This window comes from Rhinoderma darwinii, chromosome 3 (genome assembly GCF_050947455.1).
Source record: "Rhinoderma darwinii isolate aRhiDar2 chromosome 3, aRhiDar2.hap1, whole genome shotgun sequence".
In the NCBI taxonomy this organism is placed as follows: domain Eukaryota; kingdom Metazoa; phylum Chordata; class Amphibia; order Anura; family Rhinodermatidae; genus Rhinoderma; species Rhinoderma darwinii.
In genome coordinates, this window is record NC_134689.1 from 124086775 (window position 1) to 124112992 (window position 26218).

Here is a 26218-nt window from a genome sequence, read left to right on the forward strand (position 1 = left end):
GACCCGAAGCTTCCAGCTGCATCGCTGGGTCTCCTAAGTGACCCAACAATTCAGCACTAGCAGCCGGGGGCGTCCATAAGGACTTAAAGAGGCTCTGTCACCAGATTTTGCAACCCCTATCTGCTATTGCAGCAGATAGGCGCTGCAATGTAGATTACAGTAACGTTTTTATTTTTAAAAAACGAGCATTTTTGGCCAAGTTATGACCATTTTCGTATTTATGCAAATGAGGCTTGCAAAAGTACAACTGGGCGTGTTGAAAAGTAAAAGTACAACTGGGCGTGTATTATGTGTGTTACATCTGGGCGTGTTTACTTCTTTTACTAGCTGGGCGTTCTGATGAGAAGTATCATCCACTTCTCTTCACAACGCCCAGCTTCTGGCAGTGCAGATCTGTGACGTCACTCACAGGTCCTGCATCGTGTCGGCACCAGAGGCTACAGTTGATTCTGCAGCAGCATCAGCATTTGTATGTAAGTAGCTACATCGACTTACCTGCAAACGCCGATGCTGCTGCAGAATCATCTGTAGCCTCTGGTGCCGATGTGTCCTCGCTCGTCTGACACGATGCAGGACCTGTGAGTGACGACACAGCGTGATCTCTTGAGAACACGCTCTGTGTCTGCACTGCCAGAAGCTGGGCGTTGTGAAGAGAAGTGGATGATACTTCTCGTCAGAACGCCCAAGGGGTCTTGAGAAAGCTACGGGCGAAACGCGCGTCGGGGCGCTATCCTATACCGCTGGGTCACACTCAACCTCCCATACATGGGTAAGTGCACATATTGGATTTAAATTTGGCTCTTTGCCATTTTTCCAGGCGCCATTACTTACTTTTTAGTCACTATAGGCCTTTTTTGAGTTAGGCACATTGTCTTTCTTCACACAACTTATACTTTAAAATTATTCCTATTTTGATGCACCCCATGTTGGAGCTACATTGAGTTACAGTAACTGTGCATACTATCAGTGTATTAAAAAAATATATATATATATACTCAATGTATACATTTGTGATCCGTACAAGGATTTATTTTTAGATTCTCTGTCTTTGTCATTTAATGTATTTTATGTTATCAATAAAGATGTTTAGTTTTTTCATATATTGATATGTATGGACTCCTTTTTTTTCTCTTGTTTATCATAATCCCCATTATTACCCCGGTACCCACCGCCGCAAGGGGTACTGGGAAGAGCCGGGTATGAACTAGTACCCGACCATCTGTGATGGTCGGGCACCGGGGCGGCCGCAGGCTGGTGAAGGCCAAAAACAGTGGCTCTCCCCACCCTGGTAATACTAGGCTGCTGCTGTGTTGTATATGGCTGGTTATGAAAATTGGGGGGACCCCACATCGTTCTATCCAATTATTTTATTTTTTTAAATGACTTGGGGTCCCCCCCATTTTTCATAACCAGCCAGATACAATAAAGCAGCAGCAGGCTAGCATTACCAGGGTGGGAAATGCCGCTATTTTTGGCCTGTCCCACCCTAATACTACCAGCCTGCTGCCGCCCCATTACCCGACCATCACTACAGATGGTCAGGTACTGGATCGTACCCGGTTCTTCCCAGCACCCCTGGTGGCGGTGGGTACCGGGGTAATAATGGGGGTTACACCGGATTCAAACGAGCTTGTTCAGTCCGTGATATACGGTCCGCAGGTCAGCCTCATTTCCCGGACTGAGCATACTGCAGGGAGCCGGGCTCCTAGCATCATCTTTATCTATGACGCTAGGAGTCGCTGCCTCTCCGCGGAACTACTGTCCCGTACTGAAAACATGTTTACAGTACGGGACAGTTGTCCCGCAGTGAGGCAGGGACTCCTAGCGTCATAGATAACGATGAGGATAGGCGCCCAGCCCCCTGCAGTGTGCTCAGTCCGGGAAATGCGGCCGACCTGCGGACCGTATATCACGGACTGAATACGCTCGTGTGAATCTGGCCTTAGTGTTAGCCTCTGCACCGGCTAACACTAAGCCCCGCCTTAGTAATGGACGCTGTCAATTGCGACCCCTATAGCTATGCCACTGGCTGCATCGCTGGATCACTTAGGAGACCCAGCGATGCAACTGAAAACTGCGGGCCTTCGACCATGAGAAGTTGGGGGGGCCCAAGGACTTTTGCACTGGGGCCCATGAGTCTTTAGCTACGCCCCTAAGTCTGTTAGGCTACATTCACACGAGCGTATCAGATCCACGTGTGTGAAAAACGTGCTTGAATCTGGTCCGTGTGTGTTGCGTATGCATCAGTGTGCTTTGCGAGTGGCACGCGTTATTTACGCACTTGCAAAGCATTTTTTTTTTTTATTGAATTGATGCGCAAATCATGCACCAACGCATCCGTATGCGGTGCGTGCTTGTCACACACCTATTGACTTCGATGGGCGCATAGGCTGTGAAAACGCACCAATACAAGACATGCAGTGAGTTTCACGCAGCGGACTCTCGCTACGTGAAAACTCACACATGTGTGAACTGCCCCATTGAAATCAATGGGTCCGTGTGCTGCGCGTGATTTCCATACGCAGAACACAGACGTTATTCACGTTCGTGTGAATGGGCCCTTAGACTCTGCTCCACCTGAAATTGCTTACAGGAATCAATAGCTTACATTCATTATAGTTATATCTAGAAAGCAAACTATCAACTATTGATACGAACAATTTGTGTCAGAAGCTCATCTGAAGAAGTACGGAGGGGGTATCAATATTGTGACGTAACAGCCACATCGACTACGCAGGACATCTGGGCCGGGAGGTGAACGTTCTATTTAGAAGAGCGCATGTTTGGGGGAAGTGCAGACGTGGTGTCAATGAGTAATAACAGGAGGAGTACAAGCTGACTCCTCGGAAGAGCCTAAAGGCGGGAGGAATTGTTAGTTCCTGGAAGAGCTGTGGCTGACGACAATGTAGTGGGTGGAAAGTTTTGGCGGCTGCGCAGTGAGAGAAGTGGAGGGAGTGTCGCCCCATTTGTGGAACAGCAGCCCTGGCTTGTGAGCGGAGGGAGGGGAGGACGAGTCCCGGAAGCGCCGCTCCGCGCTGGGACTGGCTCCTTCGCAGCCATTTTCTGTCCAACCAAACAGCCGATTCGTGCAGGGAGCCAACCAGGGCCGCACTGGAGGTTTGTGCCTGGCTTCGGCCAATGATCGCTAACCGATTCTCCCTGTAGCTCAAATGAAATGTCCGGAGCCGGCAGTGTTTGTGCCGCCCGCCTTACTAAAGTGCCCTTGTTGGTACGGAGGCAGCGCGAATCTATGGCCGGGTCGGACATGTCTCCCTTTGTCAGCACTACCGTGCTCTATCCGTGTAGCTTCTGTCCGCCCTGTTGTGCGTGATGGGAGAGCTCCGGGTATACAGCGCAGGGTTTCCCCACATCCAGTGCGTGTGGTGTTTGCTGTGTGTTGTGCTCAGCTACGGGATAGACGGTGGACGGGGGTTCCTCGCTGCATATGTGGCGGGTGTGTGAGACGAGATGTTGTATAAGCTGATTGTCGTGGACATGGGCCGAGCTGGGTGGACATGGGCCGAGCTGGGTGGGCATGATCGGGCAGTGGCCGGGAATCCGGCGATATATACTGTTGTGCTGTTAATGGAGGCGCGGGGCACATCCACCGTGCACACTGTAGGCTCCATTGTCTCCGTCAGAGCGCCGTGTTCAACGCTGTACATTGTTACGGAGCAGCACCGGGTTATACTGCTCCCGGCGCCGAGGGCTGCTATGTGGGGCGGACTGATCTATACACACAATATAAAGCTTCTGTGTGTAATGTGGGTGTGCTGGGCGAATCCTACTGAGTAGGGGGGATTGTGTATGGGTTTTGTCCTCGCTAGTTCATGTATCCGCTTAACAACTGGAAAATGCTTCACAACTGGAAAATGGCTTTCAGTAATTAGCATATTTTACCCGGGAACAATGACAGCGGTTTGTCTAATATGACCCGTGTACATACACTGCGTTTGACCCGTGTACATTTAATACAGATAGCCCTTGTAAATACTGTATACATTCACTGCATATAACCTGTGTAAATACTGTATGCATACAATATACATAACGTGTACATGCTGCATACATTCTCTACATATAACCTCTACATACTGTATATATACAAACCTGTGTACATACTGTATATACACATTCATTACGTATAACCTGTGTACATACACTATATATAACCGGCATACATACTCTATATCTAACCCGTGTGCATACTGTATACATTTGCTATATCTAACCCGTGTGGATACTGTATACATTTGCTATATCTAACCCGTGTGCATACTGCATACGTACACTGCACACAACCCTTGTAAATACTGCATACGTACACTATATATAACCTGCGTACATACTGTATACATTCACTACATATAATCCATGTACATACGGTATACATTCACTACATATAATCCATGTACATACTGTATACATTCGCTACATATCATCCGTGTACATACACTGCATATAAGCTGTATACATTCACTTCATAGAAGTGGTGTACGTACTGTATACATTCACTGCATATAACCTGTGTAAATACTGTATGCATACAATATATATAACGTGTACATGCTGCATATATACAAACCTGTGTACATACTGTATATATTCACTACATATAATCCATGTATATACTGTATACATTCATTACGTATAACCTGTGTACATACACTATATATAACAGGCATACATACTCTATATCTAACCCGTGTGCATACTGTATACATTCGCTATATCTAACCCGTGTACATACCGCATACATGCACGTAACCCTTCTAAATACTGTAGACAAAAACTATATATAACCTGTGTGTGTGTGTGTGTGTGTGTGTATATATATATATATATATATATATACACACACACACCTGTGTACGTACTGTATATATTCACTACACATAAACCATGTACGTACTGTACACATTCGCTACATATAACCTGTGTGCATACTGTATATATTCGCTACTGTATACATATACTGTATACATATACTGCATATAAGCAGTGTACGTACGGTATACAGTCACTGCATATAAGCCGTGTACGTACGGTATACAGTCACTGCATATAAGCCGTGTACGTACGGTATACAGTCACTGCATATAAGCCGTGTACGTACGGTATACAGTCACTGCATATAAGCCGTGTACGTACTGTATACATTCACTACATGTAAGCCGTGTACATACACTGCATAAACCCCTGTACATACACTATACGTACACTGCATATAACCGGTGTACATACTGTATATATACAAACCTGTGTACATACTGTATATATTCACTACATATAAGCAGTATACATTCACTGCATATAAGCCATGTACGTACTGTATACATTTACTTCATATAACCCGTGTACATACACTATATATGCATATATATATATATATATGTGTATGTACACGGGTTATATGAAGGAGATAGAGATATATACAGTGAAGGAAATAAGTATTTGATTCCTTGCTGATTTTGTAAGTTTGCCCACTGTCAAAGTCATGACCAGTCTAGAATTTTTAGGCTAGGTTAATTTTACCAGTGAGAGATAGATTATATAAAAAAAAAAAAAACACAGAAAATCACATTGTCAAAATTATATATATTTATTTGCATTTTGCACAGAGAAATAAGTATTTGATCCCTTTGGCAAACAAGACTTAATACTTGGTGGCAAAACCCTTGTTGGCAAGCACAGCAGTCAGACGTTTTTTGTAGTTGATGATGAGGTTTGCACACGTTAGATTGAATTTTGGCCCACTCCTCTTTACAGATCATCTGTAAATCATTAAGATTTCGAGGCTGTCGCTTGGCAACTCGGATCTTCAGCTCCCTCCATAAGTTTTCGATGGGATTAAGGTCTGGAGACTGGTTAGGCCACTCCATGACCTTAATGTGCTTCTTTTTGAGCCACTCCTTTGTTGCCTTGGCTGTATGTTTCGGGTCATTGTCGTGCTGGAAGACCCAGCCACGAGCCATTTTTAATGTCCTGGTGGAGGGAAGGAGGTTGTCACTCAGGATTTGATGGTACATGGCTCCATCCATTCTCCCATTGATGCGGTGAAGTAGTCCTGTGCCCTTAGCAGTGAAACACCGCCAAAACATAATGTTTCCACCTCCATGCTTGACAGTGGGGACGGTGTTCTTTGGGTCATAGGCAGCATTTCTGTTCCTCCAAACACGGCGAGTTGAGTTAATGCCAAAGAGCTAAATTTTAGTCTCATCTGACCACAGCACCTTCTCCAAATCACTCTCAGAATCATCCAGATGTTCATTTGCAAACTTCAGACGGGCCTGTACATGTGCCTTCTTGAGCAGGGGGACCTGGCGGGCACTGCAGGATTTTAATCCATTACGGCGTAATGTGTTACCAATGGTTTTCTTGGTGACTGTGGTCCCAGCTGCCTTGAGATCATTAACAAGTTCCCCCGTGTAGTTTTCGGCTGAGCTCTCACCTTCCTCAGGATCAAGGATACCCCACGAGGTGAGATTTTGCATGGAGCCCCAGATCGATGTTGATTGACAGTCATTTTGTATGTCTTCCATTTTCTTACTATTGCACCAACAGTTGTCTCCTTCTCACCCAGCGTCTTACTTATGGTTTTGTAGCCCATTCCAGCCTTGTGCAGGTCTATGATCTTGTCCCTGACATCCTTAGAAAGCTCTTTGGTCTTGCCCATGTTGTAGAGGTTAGAGTCAGACTGATTAATTGAGTCTGTGGACAGGAGTCTTTTATACAGGTGACCATGTAAGACAGCTGTCTTTAATGCAGGCACCAAGTTGATTTGGAGCGTGTAACTGGTCTGGAGGAGGCTGAACTCTTAATGGTTGGTAGGGGATGAAATACTTATTTCTCTGTGCACAATGCAAATAAATATATAGAATTTTGACTATGTGATTTTCTGTTTTTTTTTTAATATAATCTATCTCTCACTGGTAAAATTAACCTAGCCTAAAAATTCTAGACTGTTCATGTCTTTGACAGTGGGCAAACTTACAAAATCAGCAAGGGATCAAATACTTATTTCCTTCACTGTATATGTATGTATGTGTGTGTGTGTGTGTGTGTGTGTGTGTGTGTGTGTGTGTGTGTGTGTGTGTATGTGTATATATATATATATACTGTATACATATATGGGTTACATGCATGTATACATACAGTATTTACACAGGTTTGTACGTAGCCAATGTATACAGTATGTACAAGGGTTTATAGATGGATATATATATATCTATCTATCTTCTTTGTACATTCCTTATACATTCCCTACATCTAACCCGTGTACATACTGTATTAGGGCTGCGCGATTAATCAAATGAATTTGCCTTCAAGGCCACTGACAATTTGTTTTTTAGCAGAACCGTTGAATCGATTCTTGAGTGGCGCCGCCGTGCTGCAGGAGGAAACTCTGCCTGGTCTGCCCTGTCTGACAAGCTGCGCCCCGTTCTGTCCCTGCTTCCCCACGGAACTGCTGTTCTGTATTGAACAAAATGATACAGTGCGGAACAGCAGTTCTGTGGAAAGGCCTAGTATTTAGCCACACCAACTACCCCCTCATTGTAGATCGCACCATCACCCTCTCTTGTAGATCACCCACACCCACCCACCCTTTTTTGATCGCAGCACACCCCCCCCCCCCCCCTTCTTGTAGATAGTGCCACTGTAGCTCCCACTAGGAGCTGAATTCCCGGTCATAGCGTCGGCAACCTCTGCCCGGGGATTCAGCTCCTAGTGGCAGCTACACGGGTGCTATCTACAAGAAAGGGGTGGTGGTGCTGCAATCTACAAGGGGGGTGGAGGTACGATCTACAAGGGGTGGTGCTGCAAACTAGGTGGGGTGTGACACTATGTCACTATATGGGCACTGTGGCACTATCTACAGGGACATTGTGGCACTATCTACATGGGCACTGTGGTGTTGACAAATGAAATCTATTTGGAGACACACTGATGTAAATTGGACATGAAAAAGTGACAGTTGATCGGTTTTTAATGGCCATTTTTTTTTTTTTTTACTGTCGTGTGGCTAGCCTAAATGACTTTGATGCCAGGAGTCCTTTTCACGTGTACCATGGTCGGGCCGGGAAATCCTGCTGACACACGGACCTTATTCCACGGTCGTGTCAATCCAGCCTTAAAGGGAACCTGTCACCAGCATTTCACCTATTGAACTTTACTTATCCCTCACTGGCCGCTGCTATAAAAAGTTCATTGCCGTTATCCCCTCTCCTAAACTCTTCCTCCGACTGTAAATAACGGTCTGCAAACGTTTTGCGCCTTTTATCGTAATAATCCGGCGTCCCTTTGTGCGCACACACCAGAAGAGGACTTAAATGCACAAGCGCGGGATTTTGTGTGCTGGGGGAAGGCGAGGAGCTGTCAATCTAGAAGGTGAGGTAAACTCGGAAAGACTTGAGGAATGAAGATTTGACTCTTTTCAAAACGAAGATTTGACTCTTTTTTCAAAACGAAGATTTGACTCTTTTTTCAAAACAAAGATTTGACTCTTTTCAAAACGAAGATTTGACTCTTTTCAAAACGAAGATTTGACTCTTTTCAAAACGAAGATTTGACTCTTTTCAAAACGAAGATTTGACTCTTTTCAAAACGAAGATCTGACTCTTTTCTGCTCATTAGCATACGGTGTGGGAACACTAAAAAGCTAAATACTAAAGCTACAGAGCTGACTAAGAAGACAATTATAGGTTATATAGAAATGATTTTTCACCCACTACCACCAGGTATTGCTGGTTTAATAGGTGAAATGCTGGTGACAGGTTCCCTTTAATGTCATTTAATACCCCATCGTGGGGTCGGTACTTCATAGGGTCCTGCTCACACTTCAGACACTGATGTAATCTCTCACCAGAATGCCCGCTCTGCGCTATCTGCCTGGCCCTTTACACTGCTCTTGTCTGCAATGTCAGAGACCGGCTGAGGTGGTGACAGGCAGAGAGGGATGTTAGTGCACTCAGTGCGTCATTGATTATAGCTTCTGTTAACCTGTTCCCTGCTGGGGAACACAATTATAATCGATTTAAATGTAAAAAAAAATTTTCATCAGAAATACAATTGGAAAAATGTATTTGCAGAGGTTAAAAGTTGAGACGTTACGTATAATTACTATAGTATATGTTAAAGTTCTTTATATAAAGAAAGCAATGTATTAAATTATCTCTTGGTATTACTGTTAAATGAACAGAAAAAATAAGAATATCGAGATTCAAATTTAAAATTGCCCATGTTGTTGAGAAAAAAAAAAAGTAATCTAGATTTAATTTTTGGCAAAATCGCCCAGCCCTATAACACACACACACACACACACACACACACACACACACACACCGCCCCCTTGGAGATAGCACCCCCCCCTTCCTATACATAGTGCCGCTTTTAGCTCCCTGTGTGGCACTATCTGCAGGGGGCATCTGTGAGTGGCAGGCTGATGATCATTTTACTGTGAGTGGGGGGGGCTGATGGTCTTCAAGTGGTTTCCTCCTCTGACCTCCAATTTGAAATTAATAGGACGCAGAAAAAACAGCGCTGTCAAGTCAAAATTTGCCTCAACATTCCTGAAGGAATGTTGAGGCAGATTTTTTTCTGCCTTTTGCCCCATGCACAGGAACGTGAGAATTGCGGCCCCATTAATTCCTATGGGGCCATGCACACAACCGTGGTTTCCACGGTCCGTGCATGGCCCAGGAGCCTGGACAAATAATGGGCGCGGCCATGTGCAAGGCCCGCGATTTGCGGGCGGCTCGCGGGTGACACACCGCCCCCGGCCGACCTGAAAATCACGGCCGTGCACATGGCTACGGTCGTGTGCATGAGGCCTTACAAAAAACCACTGTGTGAACATACTCTAAGGCTGGATTCACACGAGCACATTACGTACGGACATTACGTACGGACTCCTAGCGTCGTACATAACTATGATGCTAGGAGCCCGGCTCCCTGCACTGTGTTCGGTCCGGGACTTGCGGCCGAAATCCGTTCCGTCCATTACGGACGTAACATGGTCGTGTAAATCCAGCCTAAGAGTGCAGTGCTTGTTTTTAGCTGTTTTCCGTCTTTCTCTAAACAATTTTTGGTAGGGGTGCCCTGAGGAATTTTTTTTTTTTCCAGGTGTGCCTCGAGTCCAAAAAGATTGGGCAACTGCTGTACACGTACGCTGCATAGATACCCCTGTATATACTGTATACATACGCTGCATAGAACCCCCCCCCCTGTACATTCACTGCATGTCTTATATAACCTGTGTACATAAAGTATACATACACTAGATATAACATGAACACATACACTGCGTGTAACCCGTGTGCACGTGCCATATACATAAAATAAAAGGTGGAGGTGGGGTACTTCTATGGGCTGGTATTATTAAAGATGAGCTAGCAGGACCTTTTCATGTTGAAGATGGCCTAAAAAGCAACTCTCAATCCTACTGCCAGTTTTTAGAAGACCCTTTCATCAAGCAGTGGTACAGGAAAAAGTCTGTATCTTTCAAGAAAACCATGATTTTTATGCAGGACAATGCTCCATCGCATGCATTAAAGTACTCCACTGCATGGCTAGCCAGTAAAGGCCTTAAAGAGGCTCTGTCACCACATTATAAGTACCCTATCTCCTATATAAGAAGTTCGGAGCTGTAATGTAGGTGACAGTAATGCTTTTTATTTAGAAAAACTATCTATTTTAAACCACTTTATGAGCGATTTTTAGCTTTATTCTAATGAGTTTCTTAATGCCCAAGTGGGCGTGTTTTTTTACTTTCGGCCAAGTGGGCGTTGTACAGAAGAGTGTATGGCGCTGACCAATCGGCATCATGCACTCCTCCATTCATTTACACTGCACTAGCGATATAGCTATATCGTTATGTGCAGCCACATACACAAACGCTAACATTACTGCAGTGTCCTGATAATGAATATACATCACCACCAGCCTGGACGTGATGTGTATTCAGAATCCTGACACGTCTGTGGCGTCTCTGAGATTTACAGCAAGGCAAGCGTAATCTCGCGAGATTACGATGTAACCTGTCATTTCAAACGAGATTACACTTGCCTTGCTAGAATCTCACAGAAAAGATTCAGAAGTGTCAGGATTCTGAATAAACATCACGTCCAGGCTGTGCGTGATTCGTGCAACAGTTGCTCGAGATGAAAAGAAAAAGAAAACCACCTCCTTAATTTCATTTTGCATACGTCAAAACCACGTGACATAAGGATGCCATACGCGCAAAAATAACGCAGACACGCACCAAACACTGATGATACACGGAACTGCAATGCATGCAAAACGCACACGTTTGTGTAATTAAGACCTTACAGTGAAGGAGAACAGTACACCTCTCTGAACGGTGCCTGGGAGGCTGTGGTTTCTGCTGCACAAAAAGTTGATCGTCAACAGATTAAGACACGGACAGACTCCATAGATGGAAGGTTTATGACTGTTATTGAAAAGATGGGTGGCTATAGTGGGCCCTGATTTATTTATTTTTTGGGAAAATGTCAGAAGTGTTTTATTTGTACATTTTGAGTTGTTAATGTGAGAATAACAGAAGAAAATAAACAAGTGAGATGTGAATTTTCCTTTTTCACTTAGTTACATAATAATTCAGCACAATAATAGCTGCCCAATAATTATGCACACAGATATTATAGCCAAGACCTCACTTTTACTTTCTTAAATATTCAGGTTTGGGTGGGTCCCTTGCTATATTTGGTAACTGGTTCAGGGCAGGTATCAAGAATGTACATTGTCTGTTGCATGCTGCGGAAAAAAGGATGTACACGAGAACAGAACTTCTGCAAAAATATCCGGATGTACCGTTCCCTCACTTCATGTATTTTCAGGCGAGAAGTTATATTAACACTCTGCTACATAAACTGACTGACAGGGATTGGAACCCCGCTGTACATGCAAAATTCAACAAACTCCTGCGTATTAGGGGAGCGATATCTCGAAACTATCAAGCTCTACACACACTGAAGTTTCCCTCTCCAAATGGGTATTAGATGACTCCACTCTAACTTATGGGAATATACTGTTAGCGTTAGAGCAAGCCTATAAATATTTACCATCTGCCAGGTATTTGGAGATGAGAATGAAGATATGTCACAGAGCATACCTTACTCCCTCAAGGGGTTATCTGATGGGTATATATATATACTAACTCTAATTGCTTTAAATGTGGCAAGGCTGACGCAAATCTATATCACTGCCTGTGGACATGCCCGGTGATACAACAATTTTGGGATAGAATAAGAACTTTTACTTTAACACACCTGACTAACTTCGTTCCTAATGATGCCTTGTGGGCTACTTTTGGATATCTGGACAAAAGATGTTATAACTATACATTGGGAGCAGGTAAATTATTGCATATGATAGCGGCAGCGGGTGTAAAATCTATTTTGCACACTTGGTTGCCAAAACGAGCGCCGCCGTTCCAATTGTTTTTGGATAAATTCACATTTTTCTTCGGGATGGACTGGACGGAAACCTCAATACGTAAGACGGTGCTCATAGAATCTTTTTTTGACACTTGGGGAAGTTTTATCTCTGTTCTTCCACAACGAGTTAGGGAGGCTATCAAGACCAATTTCCAGAGCACTGTGTGGTACCAGGAAAGGGTATTGATGGGATCACCACCGATGTCATAATAACAATATATGTGAAACCCGGACCTACGTTTTGGAACCTGTTAGGCGGGACCGCAGGTTTCCCATTAATACACTCTGGGGCATTTATGCCTGTGCCTACCACAAGGGAATAGGGTATACAATATTTGCTGGGTGGCAGTGTTTTGGGGAATGTGGGGAGCATGGCTGGTTCTAGGTTCTAAGTTCCACATGGGAACTTTTGTTTGCACTTGAGCAAAGTGCTGATTTAGTTTTGATTTGCTGTTATTTTATTTCTTATGATTTACTGTACTGATAGGGGCATTGTTCCTTACCTAGCTACTGACATGGCGGACACCCATATATTTCTGATCTTTATGCACAGGATTAGCTGTATCTTCTGCTATAATATCAATCGTTGTTATTATCACAATGCCCTTGTCGCTTTGATGTTTCTGTTTCATTGTAAAAGAATTGTTTATGGTGAAAATCACAATAAAAACATTTGTTAAAAAAAAAATATTCAGGTTTGAGGTTTATTAACATTTTGGATTGACCGGCATCACTGTAGTTGTTCAATAATAAAATGAATCCTTAAAAATACAATTTGCCTAATAATTGTGCACAGTGTATGTATATAATATTGTATGTGATGTTCTAGGGATCTGAGCAATATGAAAGTAGTCTAACCATTATATTTCCATTTTTAGATGGATGGTGATAACTCTACAACAGACACATCTCAGTTAGGAATTTCTGCTGATTACATTGGCGGAAGCCACTATGTAATACAGCCCCATGATGGTAGGTGTTGAATCCTTATTGTCTAGATCTTGTTTCTCTACATCAATGGGTGATCGTTTTAGTTACAAATTTATTGTGTAAATTACATGCTTTTCATTTTTGCATTGTGAGAGTGTTAGTGTCCATTGAGACTGTTAACCCATACCGCAAAAGGGCGAGACTATACGTCCACGTTAAGGATGTCTTAACGCAAATAGACGTACAGTCACGTCCTGAATGTCGGCTGTAATATACGGCTGGCGTCTCGCTGCAATGGCGGAGATTGGAGTTCTCTGATTGCCGATGGTTCACTTCTTAACCCCTTAATGACCAAGCCATTTTTTATGTTTTTCCATCGTCGCATTCCAAGAGCTATAACCTTTTTATTTTTGCGTCGACATAGCTGTATAAGGTCTTGTTTTTTGCGGGACAAGTTGTACTTTTTAATAGCACCATTTTGGGGGACATATTATTTATTGATTAACTTTTATTAACTTTTTTTTGGGGGGGAATAGAAAAAAACCTGAAATTTCACCACTCTTTTTCGCGTCTTAAATCAACGGCGTTTACCGTGTGATATAAATAACACCATAACTTTATTCAGCTGGTTGTTACGATTGCAACAATACCAAATTTGTATAGTTTTTGTATGTTTTACTACTTTTACACAGTAAAAACGCATTTTTTTCAAAATTATTTGTTTTTGTGACTCCATATTTGAAGAGCCGTAACGTTTTTATTTTTTCGCCGATGCGGTTGTATGAGGGCTTTTTTTTGCGGGACGACTTGTAGCTTTTATTGGTACCATTTTTGAGTAGATGCGTCTTTTTGATCACTTTTTATAGCATTTTTTTAAAGTCAGGATTCACAGAAAACAGCAATTTTTCCATAGTTTTTTATTACATTTTTTACGCCGTTCACCGTGCGGGTTAAATAATGTAATAGATTTATAGTCGGGGTTGTTACGGACGCGGCGATACCAAATATGTGTAACTTTTTTACTTTATTTTGGTTTTTTTAATAGTAAAGCATTGTGTAAGGGGAAAAGCTGGGTTTTTCATTTTTTTTTCACATTTTTTTTTTTCATTAACTTTATTAAACTTTTTTTTCACTTTTTTACTAGTCCCACTAGGGGACTATAATATGCGATTCTCCGATCGCTATTGTAATACACTGCAATACTTTTGTATTGCAGTGTATTACTGCCTGTCCGTTTAAAACGGCCAGGCATCTGCTAGGTCATGCCTCCGGCATGATCTAGCAGGCAGTCGCTCCAGGCAGACCTGGGGGCCTTTATTAGGCCCCCGGCTGCCATTAGAGACACAGACACTCGGCGATCGTATCGCCGGGTGTCGGTGGGGGAGAGAGGGAGCTCCCTCCCTCTCTCCAAAACCACTCAGATCCGGTGCACGCTATTGCGCACCGCATCTGAAGGGTTAAACGGGTGAGATCGATACTAATATCGATCTCACCCGGCAGAGCAGGGACGCCCCCAGCCCTCAGCTGCCTCTAGCAGCCGAGAGCAGGGAGATTTGACACTCCCTGCTCTGTTTACTTTATCCTGATGCAGTGCCGTAAAAAGGCATATGCATCAGAATAAAGCCTGTTAGTGGCCGCCGTTAAAAGGCGTATTGGCGGTCACTAACGGGTTAAATGTTGCGGTCAATAGCGACTGCGTCATCTAAGTGATTGACAGGAGGGGGCTCCCTCTAGACCATTGGCCCCCTGCGAGCGATCGTGGGGTGCCGATGGTTACTGTTGCAACCATAAAGTTTGTCAATGGCTTTCTAGTCGGCCATGTACGGAAGCCTATTCGGTCCTACTAAAGGCAGGACCTAATAGACTAAATGTCAGTTGAAAAATGACCGTTACATTACACTGCATTACACTACATAAGTAGTCCAGTGTATTTTAAAGCGGATCAATAAGATCAGGCCTTCAAGTCTCCAAGTAAGTGTAAAAAAAAAAAATGTTTTATAAAAGTAATAAATACAAGAATGGTCCCAGATCATTGGCAAAAATAAAAAAAACTATATATAATAGGTATCGCCGCATTCGTACCGGCCTGAACTATAAAAATAATGTTTTTCCCGCACCGCGAACACCGTAAAAAAAATAAAACACCATGACAATTTATTTTTTTGGTCACCTTGTCTATAAAAAATAATGGAATAAAGAGTGATCAAAAATTCGCAAGTGCTCCAAAATGGTACCAATGAAAACTTTAGTTCGTCACACACAAAAAAGCTCTCCCTCCGCTCTATGAAATGAAAAATAAATAAAAGTTATGGCTCTGAGAAAATGGCGACGCTATAACGTGATTTTTTTTTTGTAAAAAAAAGTATTTTTATTGTGGGAAAGTAGTAAAATTGGTATCGCTGTAATCGTATCAATACTGCATGGTGAACGCTGTAAACAAAATAATAATAAAAAACAGTGCCACAATTGCTGTTTTTTGGTTTCCTCGGATTCCGTAGATGCAGCGGAGATGAGGACATTTTAGGGCCTTGTGCTGTTTATAGGGCTAGTGAAGAAGTCAAAGATTAGGCAATACTGGAGCGCAGATATTTTGTACAACACCCTGGATTTACCACAATGCCGTGTCCCTTGATACATAAAGCTGGCCGTGCACATACAGATGGCGTTGTACAAGGCTTACTTGCTTTCCCGTTGTGCAGGTCAGTTGGGAACATTCCTTCAGTTTGGTTCAAAGCGTACCACACCAATCCATGGATTATTAATTTTATTATTCATTTACCCCTTTATCACCCTATTATGCCCTGATGTATTCCGCCCAGCTTACATATGCCCCCACATTATAAACTGTAAAACCCCAAACAAAACTACTACCAAGCAAATCCGCGTTCCAAAAGCCAAACGGCGGACCCTTTGAGCCTGGCAGTGTGCCCAAACAGCCGTTTATGACCACATATGGGGTATTACTGTACTCTGGAGAACCCACTTAACAATTTATGGGGGGTGTGTCTCAGTGGCAAAAGCTGGACACAACATATTGGCCACTGAAATGGCATATCTGTGGGAAAAATGGCAATTGTTAATCTGCGGCAACAATTGTGTACTAATTTCTGCAAAACACCTGCGGGGTCAAAATGCTCCCTATACCTCTAGATTAATTCTTTGAGGGATGTAGTTTCCAAAATGGGGTAATTTTTTGTGGGTTTCTACTGTACTGGTACCTCAGCTCAATGTGACATAGTGTCCGAAAGCTATTCTTGTAAACCAAATGGCGCTCCATAAGGAGATGGGCGCTATAATGTAAGTGACAGTAATTCTTTTTATTTAATAAACCGATCTGTTTTCACCACTTTTATTAGCATTTTATGATTTATGCTAATGAGTTACTTAATGCCCAAGTGGGCGTGTTTTTACTTTAGACCAAGTGGGCGTTGTACAGGGGAGTGCATGACGCTGACCAATCAGCGTCATGCACTCCTCTCCATTCATTTACTCAGCGCATAGGGATCCTGCTCGATCCTTATGTGCTGTCTTATACTAACACATTAACAATACTGAAGTGTTTAGACAGTGAATAGACATTCCACGGGATGTCTATTCACAATCTCTGCACTTCGTTACTGTTTTTGTGGTAGTTACAGCAGAGCAAAGCGTAATCTCTCTGTCATTTACTGCGTAATATCGCGGTACTGGGAAGCTGAAAAAAAATAATTTGTGGGGTGAAATGGGCAAAAAACAGCGATTACGTCATATTTTGGGGGGTTTCGTTTTTACGGCGTCCATCAGGCGGTAAAAACTACATATTCACCTTATTCTACAGGTTGATACGATTACGGCGATAGCAAATTTATATGTTTTCGTTTTTATGTTTTACCACTTTTAAAAAAAAAAATAAAACCATTTGCTAAATTAAAAAACGTTTGTGTCGCCGTGTTCTGAGAGCCATAACTTTTTTTATTTTTCCATCAATCTAGCGATGTGAGGGCTTAAGTTTTGCGGGGCGAGCTGTAGTTTTCACTGATACCATTTTGTGGTATATGCGACTTTTTGATAATTTTCTATTTAATTTTTTTGGAGCGCTAAGGTGACCAAAAAATAGCAATTTGCGTGTTTATATATATATATATATATATATATATAATCAGACATAGAATGGCGACAGCACCCTGCGACACTAATGCCACCTAAACCACTAAATATAAATAAATATGCACTAAAGCTAAATCTACTTACAAATAGGGAGGTTCTTAGTGCACATTTTGATCAAAAAGTGTTAGCCCACCTGCCACGACAAGGCGACCTCTGTAAGGTGGGAACCTACGCTGCACATACACCCAGAACTGGGACTAAGCCTACATATATATATATACCTGGGGATGGTAGGATCCAGCATTGAACTGATTAAAATCACCCAGGGCAGAATGGGAGGAGTGCAAGAACAACAAGTGGAGGCAGTCACTAACCCCACATATATGGATACCATAAGCACAACAAAAATTTGAACAGCACATTCCAACTAAATGATACAAAATGTATGCAGGTGCAAGAACACCCATGACTGCAGATATACAGCAAACATAGAATGGTGACAGCACCCTGCGACACTAATGCCACCTAAACCACTAAATATAAATAAATATGCACTAAAGCTAAATCTACTTACAAATAGGGAGGTTCTTAGTGCACATTTTGATCAAAAAGTGTTAGCCCACCTGCCACGACAAGGCGACCTCTGTAAGGTGGGAACCTACGCTGCACATACACCCAGAACTGGGACTAAGCCTACATATATACCTGGGGATGGTAGGATCCAGCATTGAACTGATTAAAATCACCCAGGGCAGAATGGGAGGAGTGCAAGAACAACAAGTGGAGGCAGTCACTAACCCCACATATATATATATATATATATATCTTTTTTTTTTTTTACAGCATTCACTGAGCGGGTTAAAAAACGCTATATTGTGATAGGTCAGAGTTTTACGGAAGCGGCGATACCAGTTATGTTAACTTATTTTTTTTAACATTGATTTAGGGGAAAAATGTGAAAAGGGGGGTTTTTTGAACTTTTAATACTTTGTAACAAAAATCTTTATTTAACTTTTTTACTTTTTTTATTAGTCCCCCTAGGAGACTTGAAGAAGCGATTGTTGGATCCCTTGCATGATATACTGCAATACTAATGTATTGCAGTATATCGTGATTCTGACCGTCTCCTTTGAGGCCCTGAAAGGTGTACAAAGATGGCAGACCTGGGGGCTTTTGTTCGGCCCCCAGGCTGCCATAGCAACCGTTGTAACCGGCCAAACGTGCCATGGGGGGGCGCGATCGTGTGTTTGAGGGGGCGCCCCCTTATTCGAACACTTTAAATGACACAGTTGCGATTGATCGCAGCATTTGAGGTGTTAAACGGGCGGAATCAAAGTGAACTTTGATTCCGCTCATTACAGGGAGGTGTCGGCTGCGTGTAACAGCAGTCACCCGCTGTGTATGGAGTGAGCTCAGCCCGTGAGCTCGCTCCATACTTCCCCTTAACCTTCATCACGTACAGTTATGTGATTTTGCATGAAGGGGTTAAGGATCTGATTGAATGACCGCAGGCAGAGATCTTGACAACTGTGAGGTATTGACATGGAGAGTATATTGGAAAATTGTATAACTTTTCATTGTACAATGTTATTTTTTTTATGAAATGGTTGTACACATTTAAGTAGCTCTGTATTACAGTTCATAACAAAATGTTACTAACTTGGCATGTCCTCTTAATTGTTTCAGGAGACACAGAGGACAGTCTAAATGATCCAGACGACACAAATGGCTCTAAAGAAAGTTTCAGAGAGCAAGATATTTACCTTCCAATTGCCAATGTGGCAAGGATAATGAAGAATGCCATACCACAAACAGGAAAAGTAATGTCTACAGAGTCCACTTTTTCTATCTACCGTACAGCCTCGTTTTGCCCCAGCAGTTAATAATATGCTTCAGGCAGAAGAGGTGCGAAGATATTTAGCCTTCTCTTTTCTGTGAGAAGACCGGTCCCATGTCTGCATTTTCTTTGGCATAGTTTGGCTCATTTTTATTTTTAACTGGTTCATGACTGCAGTCCAATAAATAATTTTAGAACTAGGCCCAATTTCATCATGTCTGGAAATGAGCAATTAATTTTGCGGTTTTGACAGTCCCTAGAAAACAAATTAATTTTAATAATTCGCTTATCTCTAGTCCATAAACTGTAACCTCCCAGGTCTCTATGTCCCATGTATAGTAGGTTTTGTGTTCATGCTGCTTGGGCAAGGGCTGGCAATTTTACATAATGAATTATAAGCTCTGCACATAGCTGTAAAAAAGGGAACGTTATTTATGGCTTTATTTGTATCGATTCTGTACCTAGAAAACAACTTCGCTATATGGGAGTAAATTCTTTTGTGTTGTGGGAGCGTCCGGTCCTTTCACCACTATGAAGAAAAAAAGAATCTGCTTCTCTTAAAACATTCTAAAAGGCTGACTCCTCAGTGTAAGGGTATGTTCACACGAGGTCATTACGTCCATAATTGACGGACCGAACACACTGCAGAGAGCCGGGCTCCTATCATCATACTTATGTACGACGCTAGGAGTCCCTGCCTCGCTGCCGGACAACTGTCCCGTACTGTAATCATGTTTTCAGTACGAGACAGTTGTCCGCGGCAGTGAGGCAGGGACTCCTAGCATCGTACATAACTATGATGCCAGGAGCCCGGCTCCCTGCACTATGTTCGGTCCGGTACTTGCGGCCAAAATACGTCCGTCAATTACGGACGTAATGACCTCGTGTGAACATACCCTCAGATGTCTTACTAGATAGAGCACTTGGAATCTACAATGTACATTTCAGGACAGATAAGGAGTTTGTCTTTTGAATATCCAAAATAACCAGAGATTGATTATTTTACTTTTTGATAAAGAAAGTTAGTGCCCTCACATTACAGAATAATAAAAGCTTCTTTTTTTCTCCTGTAAAAGATTGTTACATTTTAAGATCACTTTAGTGTGCTATGTACGCATTTTATAGGAAAACTTAATGTCACAATGAGATCCAATCGTGGCATTAGTCATATACTCTATACAAAAGGTCCCCAAGAAGTACAATTTAATATTATAACCAGTGGGGCGGAGCCATACAGTTCATTACTAAATTATAACAAATAAAAGAACTTTGCAGAACATGTAAGGCTCTATTCACACTGGCGTCCGAGGCTCGGTTTGGAGTCTCCTTCGGCAGTCTCCACAGATTTGACGCAAAGACTAGCAATGCAATCAGAGCTGCTATTCACGTCAAAATGACATGAAATCACAACGGAATCCAACAGGCCTCCCACTATGTCAGTTGGGTTTGTCAGGCGACTGATCCAGCATTGTTGTGGCTTCCTTTTATAACTGAAGCCACAACGGTAATGTGAACTAGGCCTTATTGTGAAATTTGGTACAAAGCATAACACAAGTGTAACTAGAACCTAACGCTGCCCTTATACAGTTGTTTTATATGAGAAAGTAATCCTCTGAGAACTATTAAAAGTAAATGGTCTAAACAAATGTATCCTTCAAAGTAAAACCTATTGCCAGAGCAGTTACAATGCTTTCTATCTAACCAGTTTGCACCTTTTTTTTTTTTTTTTTTTAGATCGCAAAAGATGCCAAGGAGTGTGTACAAGAATGTGTGAGCGAGTTCATTAGCTTTATAACATCTGAAGCAAGTGAGAGGTGTCATCAAGAGAAGCGCAAGACCATCAACGGGGAAGACATTCTCTTTGCGATGTCAACTTTAGGATTTGATAGTTATGTGGAACCATTAAAGTTATACCTTCAGAAATTCAGAGAGGTTGGTACTGCCCTTGTGCAAGCACTTTAACTACTGTAAAATCTTGTGTAACTGAAACTTGAGGCTTGTTTGTTAAAGAGCAAGTGGACAGCCGCAGACCCCCTAGTTTAATACTTGGGAACAGGTGGTACCCGCTGCTACATAATGCTTAACAGGTGCTCCGTTTGCTGATGTAATATGTAGGTTATGCAGATTGTGGCAGCACACTCATATTTGGTCACTGAATTAAGACAATCTATATGATCCCCAAATAAGACTAATTTAATTACAGCGAAACGTCCTTTCTCCAGGAGAGACAAACATGAGGTTTATCCAAAAATATGCAGCAGAGACTCTTAAGAGGTTGCTGCCTGCAAGTAACCAGAGATGAATGTAAATTTATTTCAACAGCAGAGCAGTATTTAATTGGAAATAGAACGGTTCCAATGAGACAAATCTAATCTAGCCGTGCTAAAAAAAACGGATAATTAATACATATTTTAAAATATTGCGATTAGAAAAAAATATTTTTTACTATAATCTTCTAATTAAAAAGAATCTGGACATTGGGCACGTTGGCAGTATAATAAGCCTTCCAAATAGTTAATGCGTTCCGTATTGAATTTTTTTTAAATAGCAAATCAAAGGAAAGCAGTGACCTAGTTAGTCACTGAGCAGGACTTTTACTTTGCGTTTTTATTAATCATCTCTATAATGCTGAAATGTCAGTGTAATTTTAGTGAAATACAATTTACTGAATCAGAAGGATAAACCTTTCATATAGTTTTTTTTTTTTTTTTTTTAAACGGGCTATCTGGGACTTTTCAAAATCAGCAGCAGGGCAGAGGATGGTGTAAAATAAACCAACAGATACTCATCCTCTTAAGTGTTCCCCACCCTGGTTGATTAATTGAATTTATATCAAAAGGCCCGCTTAGATTATCCTGGACAATACATAGGGAATTAGAAGTCAACTATGATTCAGACGTCTGTTCTGCATAAATTGTGTCCCCTTCCTAGTTGTACCTTCATGAAGTATCTTTAATAAGATAGGGTGATCGCCCCGAAGGCCCTGTCATCCCTACGCATTTCCTCCTGGGGTGGTGCAGGATTAATCCGAAGAGATCTGGGATTGAGAGGGGCATGGGATATTATAGTAGGGTCTAATGAAAGCAGAAGCCAAATATATCCCAGGATAAATCTCCAGATCAACGACTAAGCTCCAGTAACTATATAACTCTCAAGAAAGGCCTCCAGGTCCCTTTTTAAATAAACCCTGAATGAATTTACCATGACCATGTCCTCTGGCATGGAGTTCCATAGTCTCACTGCTCTTACAGTAAAGAATCCCCTTCTATGTTCTAGGACAGGGAGCTATGGGGGATTGGATTTCTGTGCTACTGTTGCCACCTATTTACCAAATTGCAATTTGCAGCATATTGGGGAACAATTGTGCACGCAGTTCACAAAGATGAGTGTATGAAGAGGAGTACACTGATTAACCATATTATTTCTGTTTTTAAAAGGCGATGAAAGGTGAAAAGGGAATTGGAGGGACTGTTACAGCAGGAGATGGGCTTGGGGAGGAACTCACGGACGAAGCGTTTAGTAAGTTTATATTCAACAAGGGTGTATGCGTAGCTGTACAAAGATTTGTATTGTGTAACGTCTAGAACTGGTGGTTCGGAAAAACAAAATGTGTGTGTGTATATATATATTTATTTTTAAATCGATAAATCCCTTAAATCATACATGTGGGCGTTATATGCACAGATTGAAGAATATATTAATTATATATTCAATGCTTCCAAGTAAACTACCTGACACGTAGGCATGCTGGACAATGTAGTTCTGTGATGACCTCGTTGAGGCAGGGAATGGCTGCATACTGGAGATTTAGGGGTAGATTAACTAATACTGCCATTTCATACACCAGTCTTCGCTATGTGTTTCGCTAAAGTAAGATGCGACCCGCCTTTTAATAAATCTGTTGCATCTTTCCGCTGGCCATGCGTCATCCATCCTCTCCCCAAATCAGATTTAAAATAAATATATTCGCCTCACCGCTCCTCTTCTCCATCTCCAGATCCCCCCTGCATGTTGCATCTCATACAAGGTCCTGTTGCCGAGCAGCGTCAGGGCCTTATATGCGACGCATGCACTTAACGTCATCAGTTCTGCGTCCCATATAACGTCCTGTCGCTGCATGATGTCAGGACTTTGTATCAGGCGTGGAATGCTGAGGGGAACCGAAGGGGAGAAGAGGTGAAATGAGTATTCCTTCTTTTTTTTATTTTTATTGTCCAATGGGGGAATAGTCTGACAAGCGAAAGGGGCAAGTTACGGGCCCGGCATGCTTAAATTATAAGAAATTTGTCAGCCTGTGGAGGCCCCACCCCTTATGCAAGCTATGCCCCCTTTAAAAAAGTGTTGAGAATGGCGTAAAAACTCATCGGTTTCCATACAAAATGCGACTTTTGTGACTTTGCTACGCGACAAAACTGAAATCAATAAGGTGTGTCCCATCCCCGTCCCCCCCACCTCTCTCCGATCACTGAAAATTTGCATTTTTAAACTGCATTCACATGACTATATTTTGAATTCCGTGTGGGAACGGTTTATACCTAAACAGGCTTGAAAAAAATTCCCAATTTGGGATCCAATTTCAGTTTAATCGATTATCCTCACATGTAATACAAATCTAGCTGTTGGAATGCAGCTGGTTTGACATTGACACATATTCGGCTCTATATTACACCCAAAACATCTTACCTACCGTTCTTCTGAAGCAAACCGAAACCACCGTTGGGTTCCATGGTGATCCAAGTTCAGTAGAACTAAGGATGCCGGCTGTTGTGGCCATAATACATTCCCTAAAATGTGCCAGTGTAAAACCTTACAAACATTGTAAACAAATCACTGAAAAATAAATATATTCATTTAACCCCTTAATGACCGCCGATACGTCTTTTTACGGCGGTCATTAGTGGGCTTTATTCTAGAGCGCCGCCAAACTACGTCGTTGCTGTAGAATAAAGTAAACAGAGCAGGGAGCCGTGAAATCTCCCTGCTCTCAGCTGCCAGAAGCAGCTGAGGGCTGGGGGCGTCCCTGCTCTGCCGGGTGAGATCGATATTAGTATCGATCTCACCTGTTTAACCCTTCAGATGCGGTGCACAATATGAGCACCGCATCTGAATGGTTTTGGAGAGAGGGAGGGAGCTCCCTCTCATCTCGCTGACACCCGGCGATAAAATCGCAGAGTGTCTGTGTCTTCTATGGCAGCCGGGGGTCTAATAAAGACCCCCAGGTCTGCCTGCAGCGAATGCCTGCTAGATCATGCCGCAGGCATGACCTAGCAGATGCCTGTCCGTTTTAAACGGACAGGCAGTAATACACTGCAATACAAAAGTATTGCAGTGTATTATAATAGCGATCGGAGGATAGGGAAGTCCCCTAGTGGGACTAGTAAAAAAGTAAAAAAAGTTTAATAAAGTTAATTTAAAAAAAAAGTGAAAAAAAAATTTAAAAACCCAGCTTTTCCCCTTACAAAATGCTTTACTATTAAAAAAAACTACAATAAAGCAAAAAAGTTACACATATTTGGTATCGCCGCGTCCGTAACGACCCCGACTATAAAGCTATTACATTATTTAACCCGCACTATGAACGCCGTAAAAAATAAAATAAAAAACAATGGAAAAATTGCTGTTTTCTGTTAATCCTGACTTAAAAAAAATGGGATAAAAAGTGATCAAAAAGTCGCATCTACTCTCAAATGGTACCAATAAAAACTGCAAGTCGTCCCGCAAAAAACAAGACCTTATACAGCTATGCCGACGCAAAAATAAAAAAAAGTTACAGCTCTTCGAATGTGACAATGGAAAAATCTAAAAAATGGCTTGGACATTAGGGCCCAGAATGCCAGCAGGGGGAAGGGGTTAAAATCCCTGAACAGGCCGTACTTACTCCTAAGGGCAGGTACACGCACCACTTCCCAGCAGGATGCAAACCACAATGCATCATAGAGGGAGATGACACAGGTGCAATATACTGAACCCCACTATTCATGAGGGGGGTGGCTGCTTAGTATTATCATTGCACACAATTTAGCTTTTATAGGTGTGTACCCACCCAAACATTGTAGCTTCAAAGAGTGAATTAAATGACCCATTCTGGCCTGCTACATTTAGAAACATTACATGTACTTTATTTTTTGCTAAGAAATTATATTTGTTTTTGTGTTGCTTTGCAGCAGGTCAGTTACCAGCTGGTTTAATAACTACAGATGGACAGCAGCAAAATGTCATGGTTTATACAACCTCTTATCAACAGGTATGTTCATTCCCATGCTGACGCATGCTTTTCGTTTATGATGGCGATGACTATTATAAAACACATCCATGATTGGTGCTTTCAAAGTGGCGGTATGATGTCTTGCTTTTTGGTGTAAATTATAATCTACTCTACGTGGTAGCACACGTTAATAAATATTTACCTTATTATACTATATCTGATTCTCATATGCATTTAGCAATATATGCCTTTTCTCTTTTTGATCGTTAAACACTAATAGTTTTTTCTTGATCCACAGATATCTGGTGTTCAACAGATCCAGTTTTCCTGATTTTGAAATTGTCCGTACTATTTGCAAACATGAGTCAGGAAGAAAGCTATACATATTTGAATGCTATGTTGAATTGCATTGGAGTGAGAGGTTTTTATTTTGTTTTTTTCTTTCTTGTTTTAATTTAATTTTTGTATATTGAGTTGCTGTAATGTAGCTTCCTTGGGCATGTGATGTAGGGTGATTAAACACCCACGTTTGTGGTTTCTTTTTGTTCCCCCTACATAGATTTTAAGTATTGGATTTTAAAAACATTTAGAGTTACGTTCTTGTTTTGTACAAGAGTTGTTCTTCTGACTCCTGTATGCATTGTAAATTAATGCTTTATTACTGTCTGAGATTTGTAGACAGTTTCTTATTTTCATATTGAATCA

At 42.0% G+C, this 26218-nt stretch overlaps 1 protein-coding gene across 2 annotated transcripts; it reads left to right on the forward strand.

Moving 5' to 3' along the window:
- Window positions 1–2807: 2807 nt before the first annotated feature.
- NFYB (nuclear transcription factor Y subunit beta) lies at window positions 2808–25944 on the forward strand. Of its 2 annotated transcripts, none has more exons than XM_075856654.1 (7): window positions 2808–3117; window positions 13334–13427; window positions 19158–19291; window positions 21043–21240; window positions 22746–22827; window positions 25473–25552; window positions 25812–25944. In XM_075856654.1, exons 2-7 carry the CDS (start codon window positions 13334–13336, stop codon window positions 25842–25844), a joined length of 621 nt encoding a protein of 206 aa, XP_075712769.1. In that variant the 5' UTR covers window positions 2808–3117; the 3' UTR covers window positions 25845–25944. The 2 variants fall into 2 exon arrangements, with proteins under 2 accessions (XP_075712769.1, XP_075712768.1); XM_075856653.1 differs by lacking the exon at window positions 2808–3117 and adding an exon at window positions 3272–3345.
- Window positions 25945–26218: the final 274 nt, after the last annotated feature.

What these genes read in the sequence shown, in the direction of transcription:
- NFYB (XM_075856653.1), top strand. An exon ending in TGTAATACAGCCCCATGATG is followed by an intron (nt 13,428 to 19,157) that starts GTAGGTGTTGAA and finishes TAATTGTTTCAG; the next exon opens with GAGACACAGAGGACAGTCTA. An exon ending in CCATACCACAAACAGGAAAA is followed by an intron (nt 19,292 to 21,042) that starts GTAATGTCTACA and finishes TTTTTTTTTTAG; the next exon opens with ATCGCAAAAGATGCCAAGGA.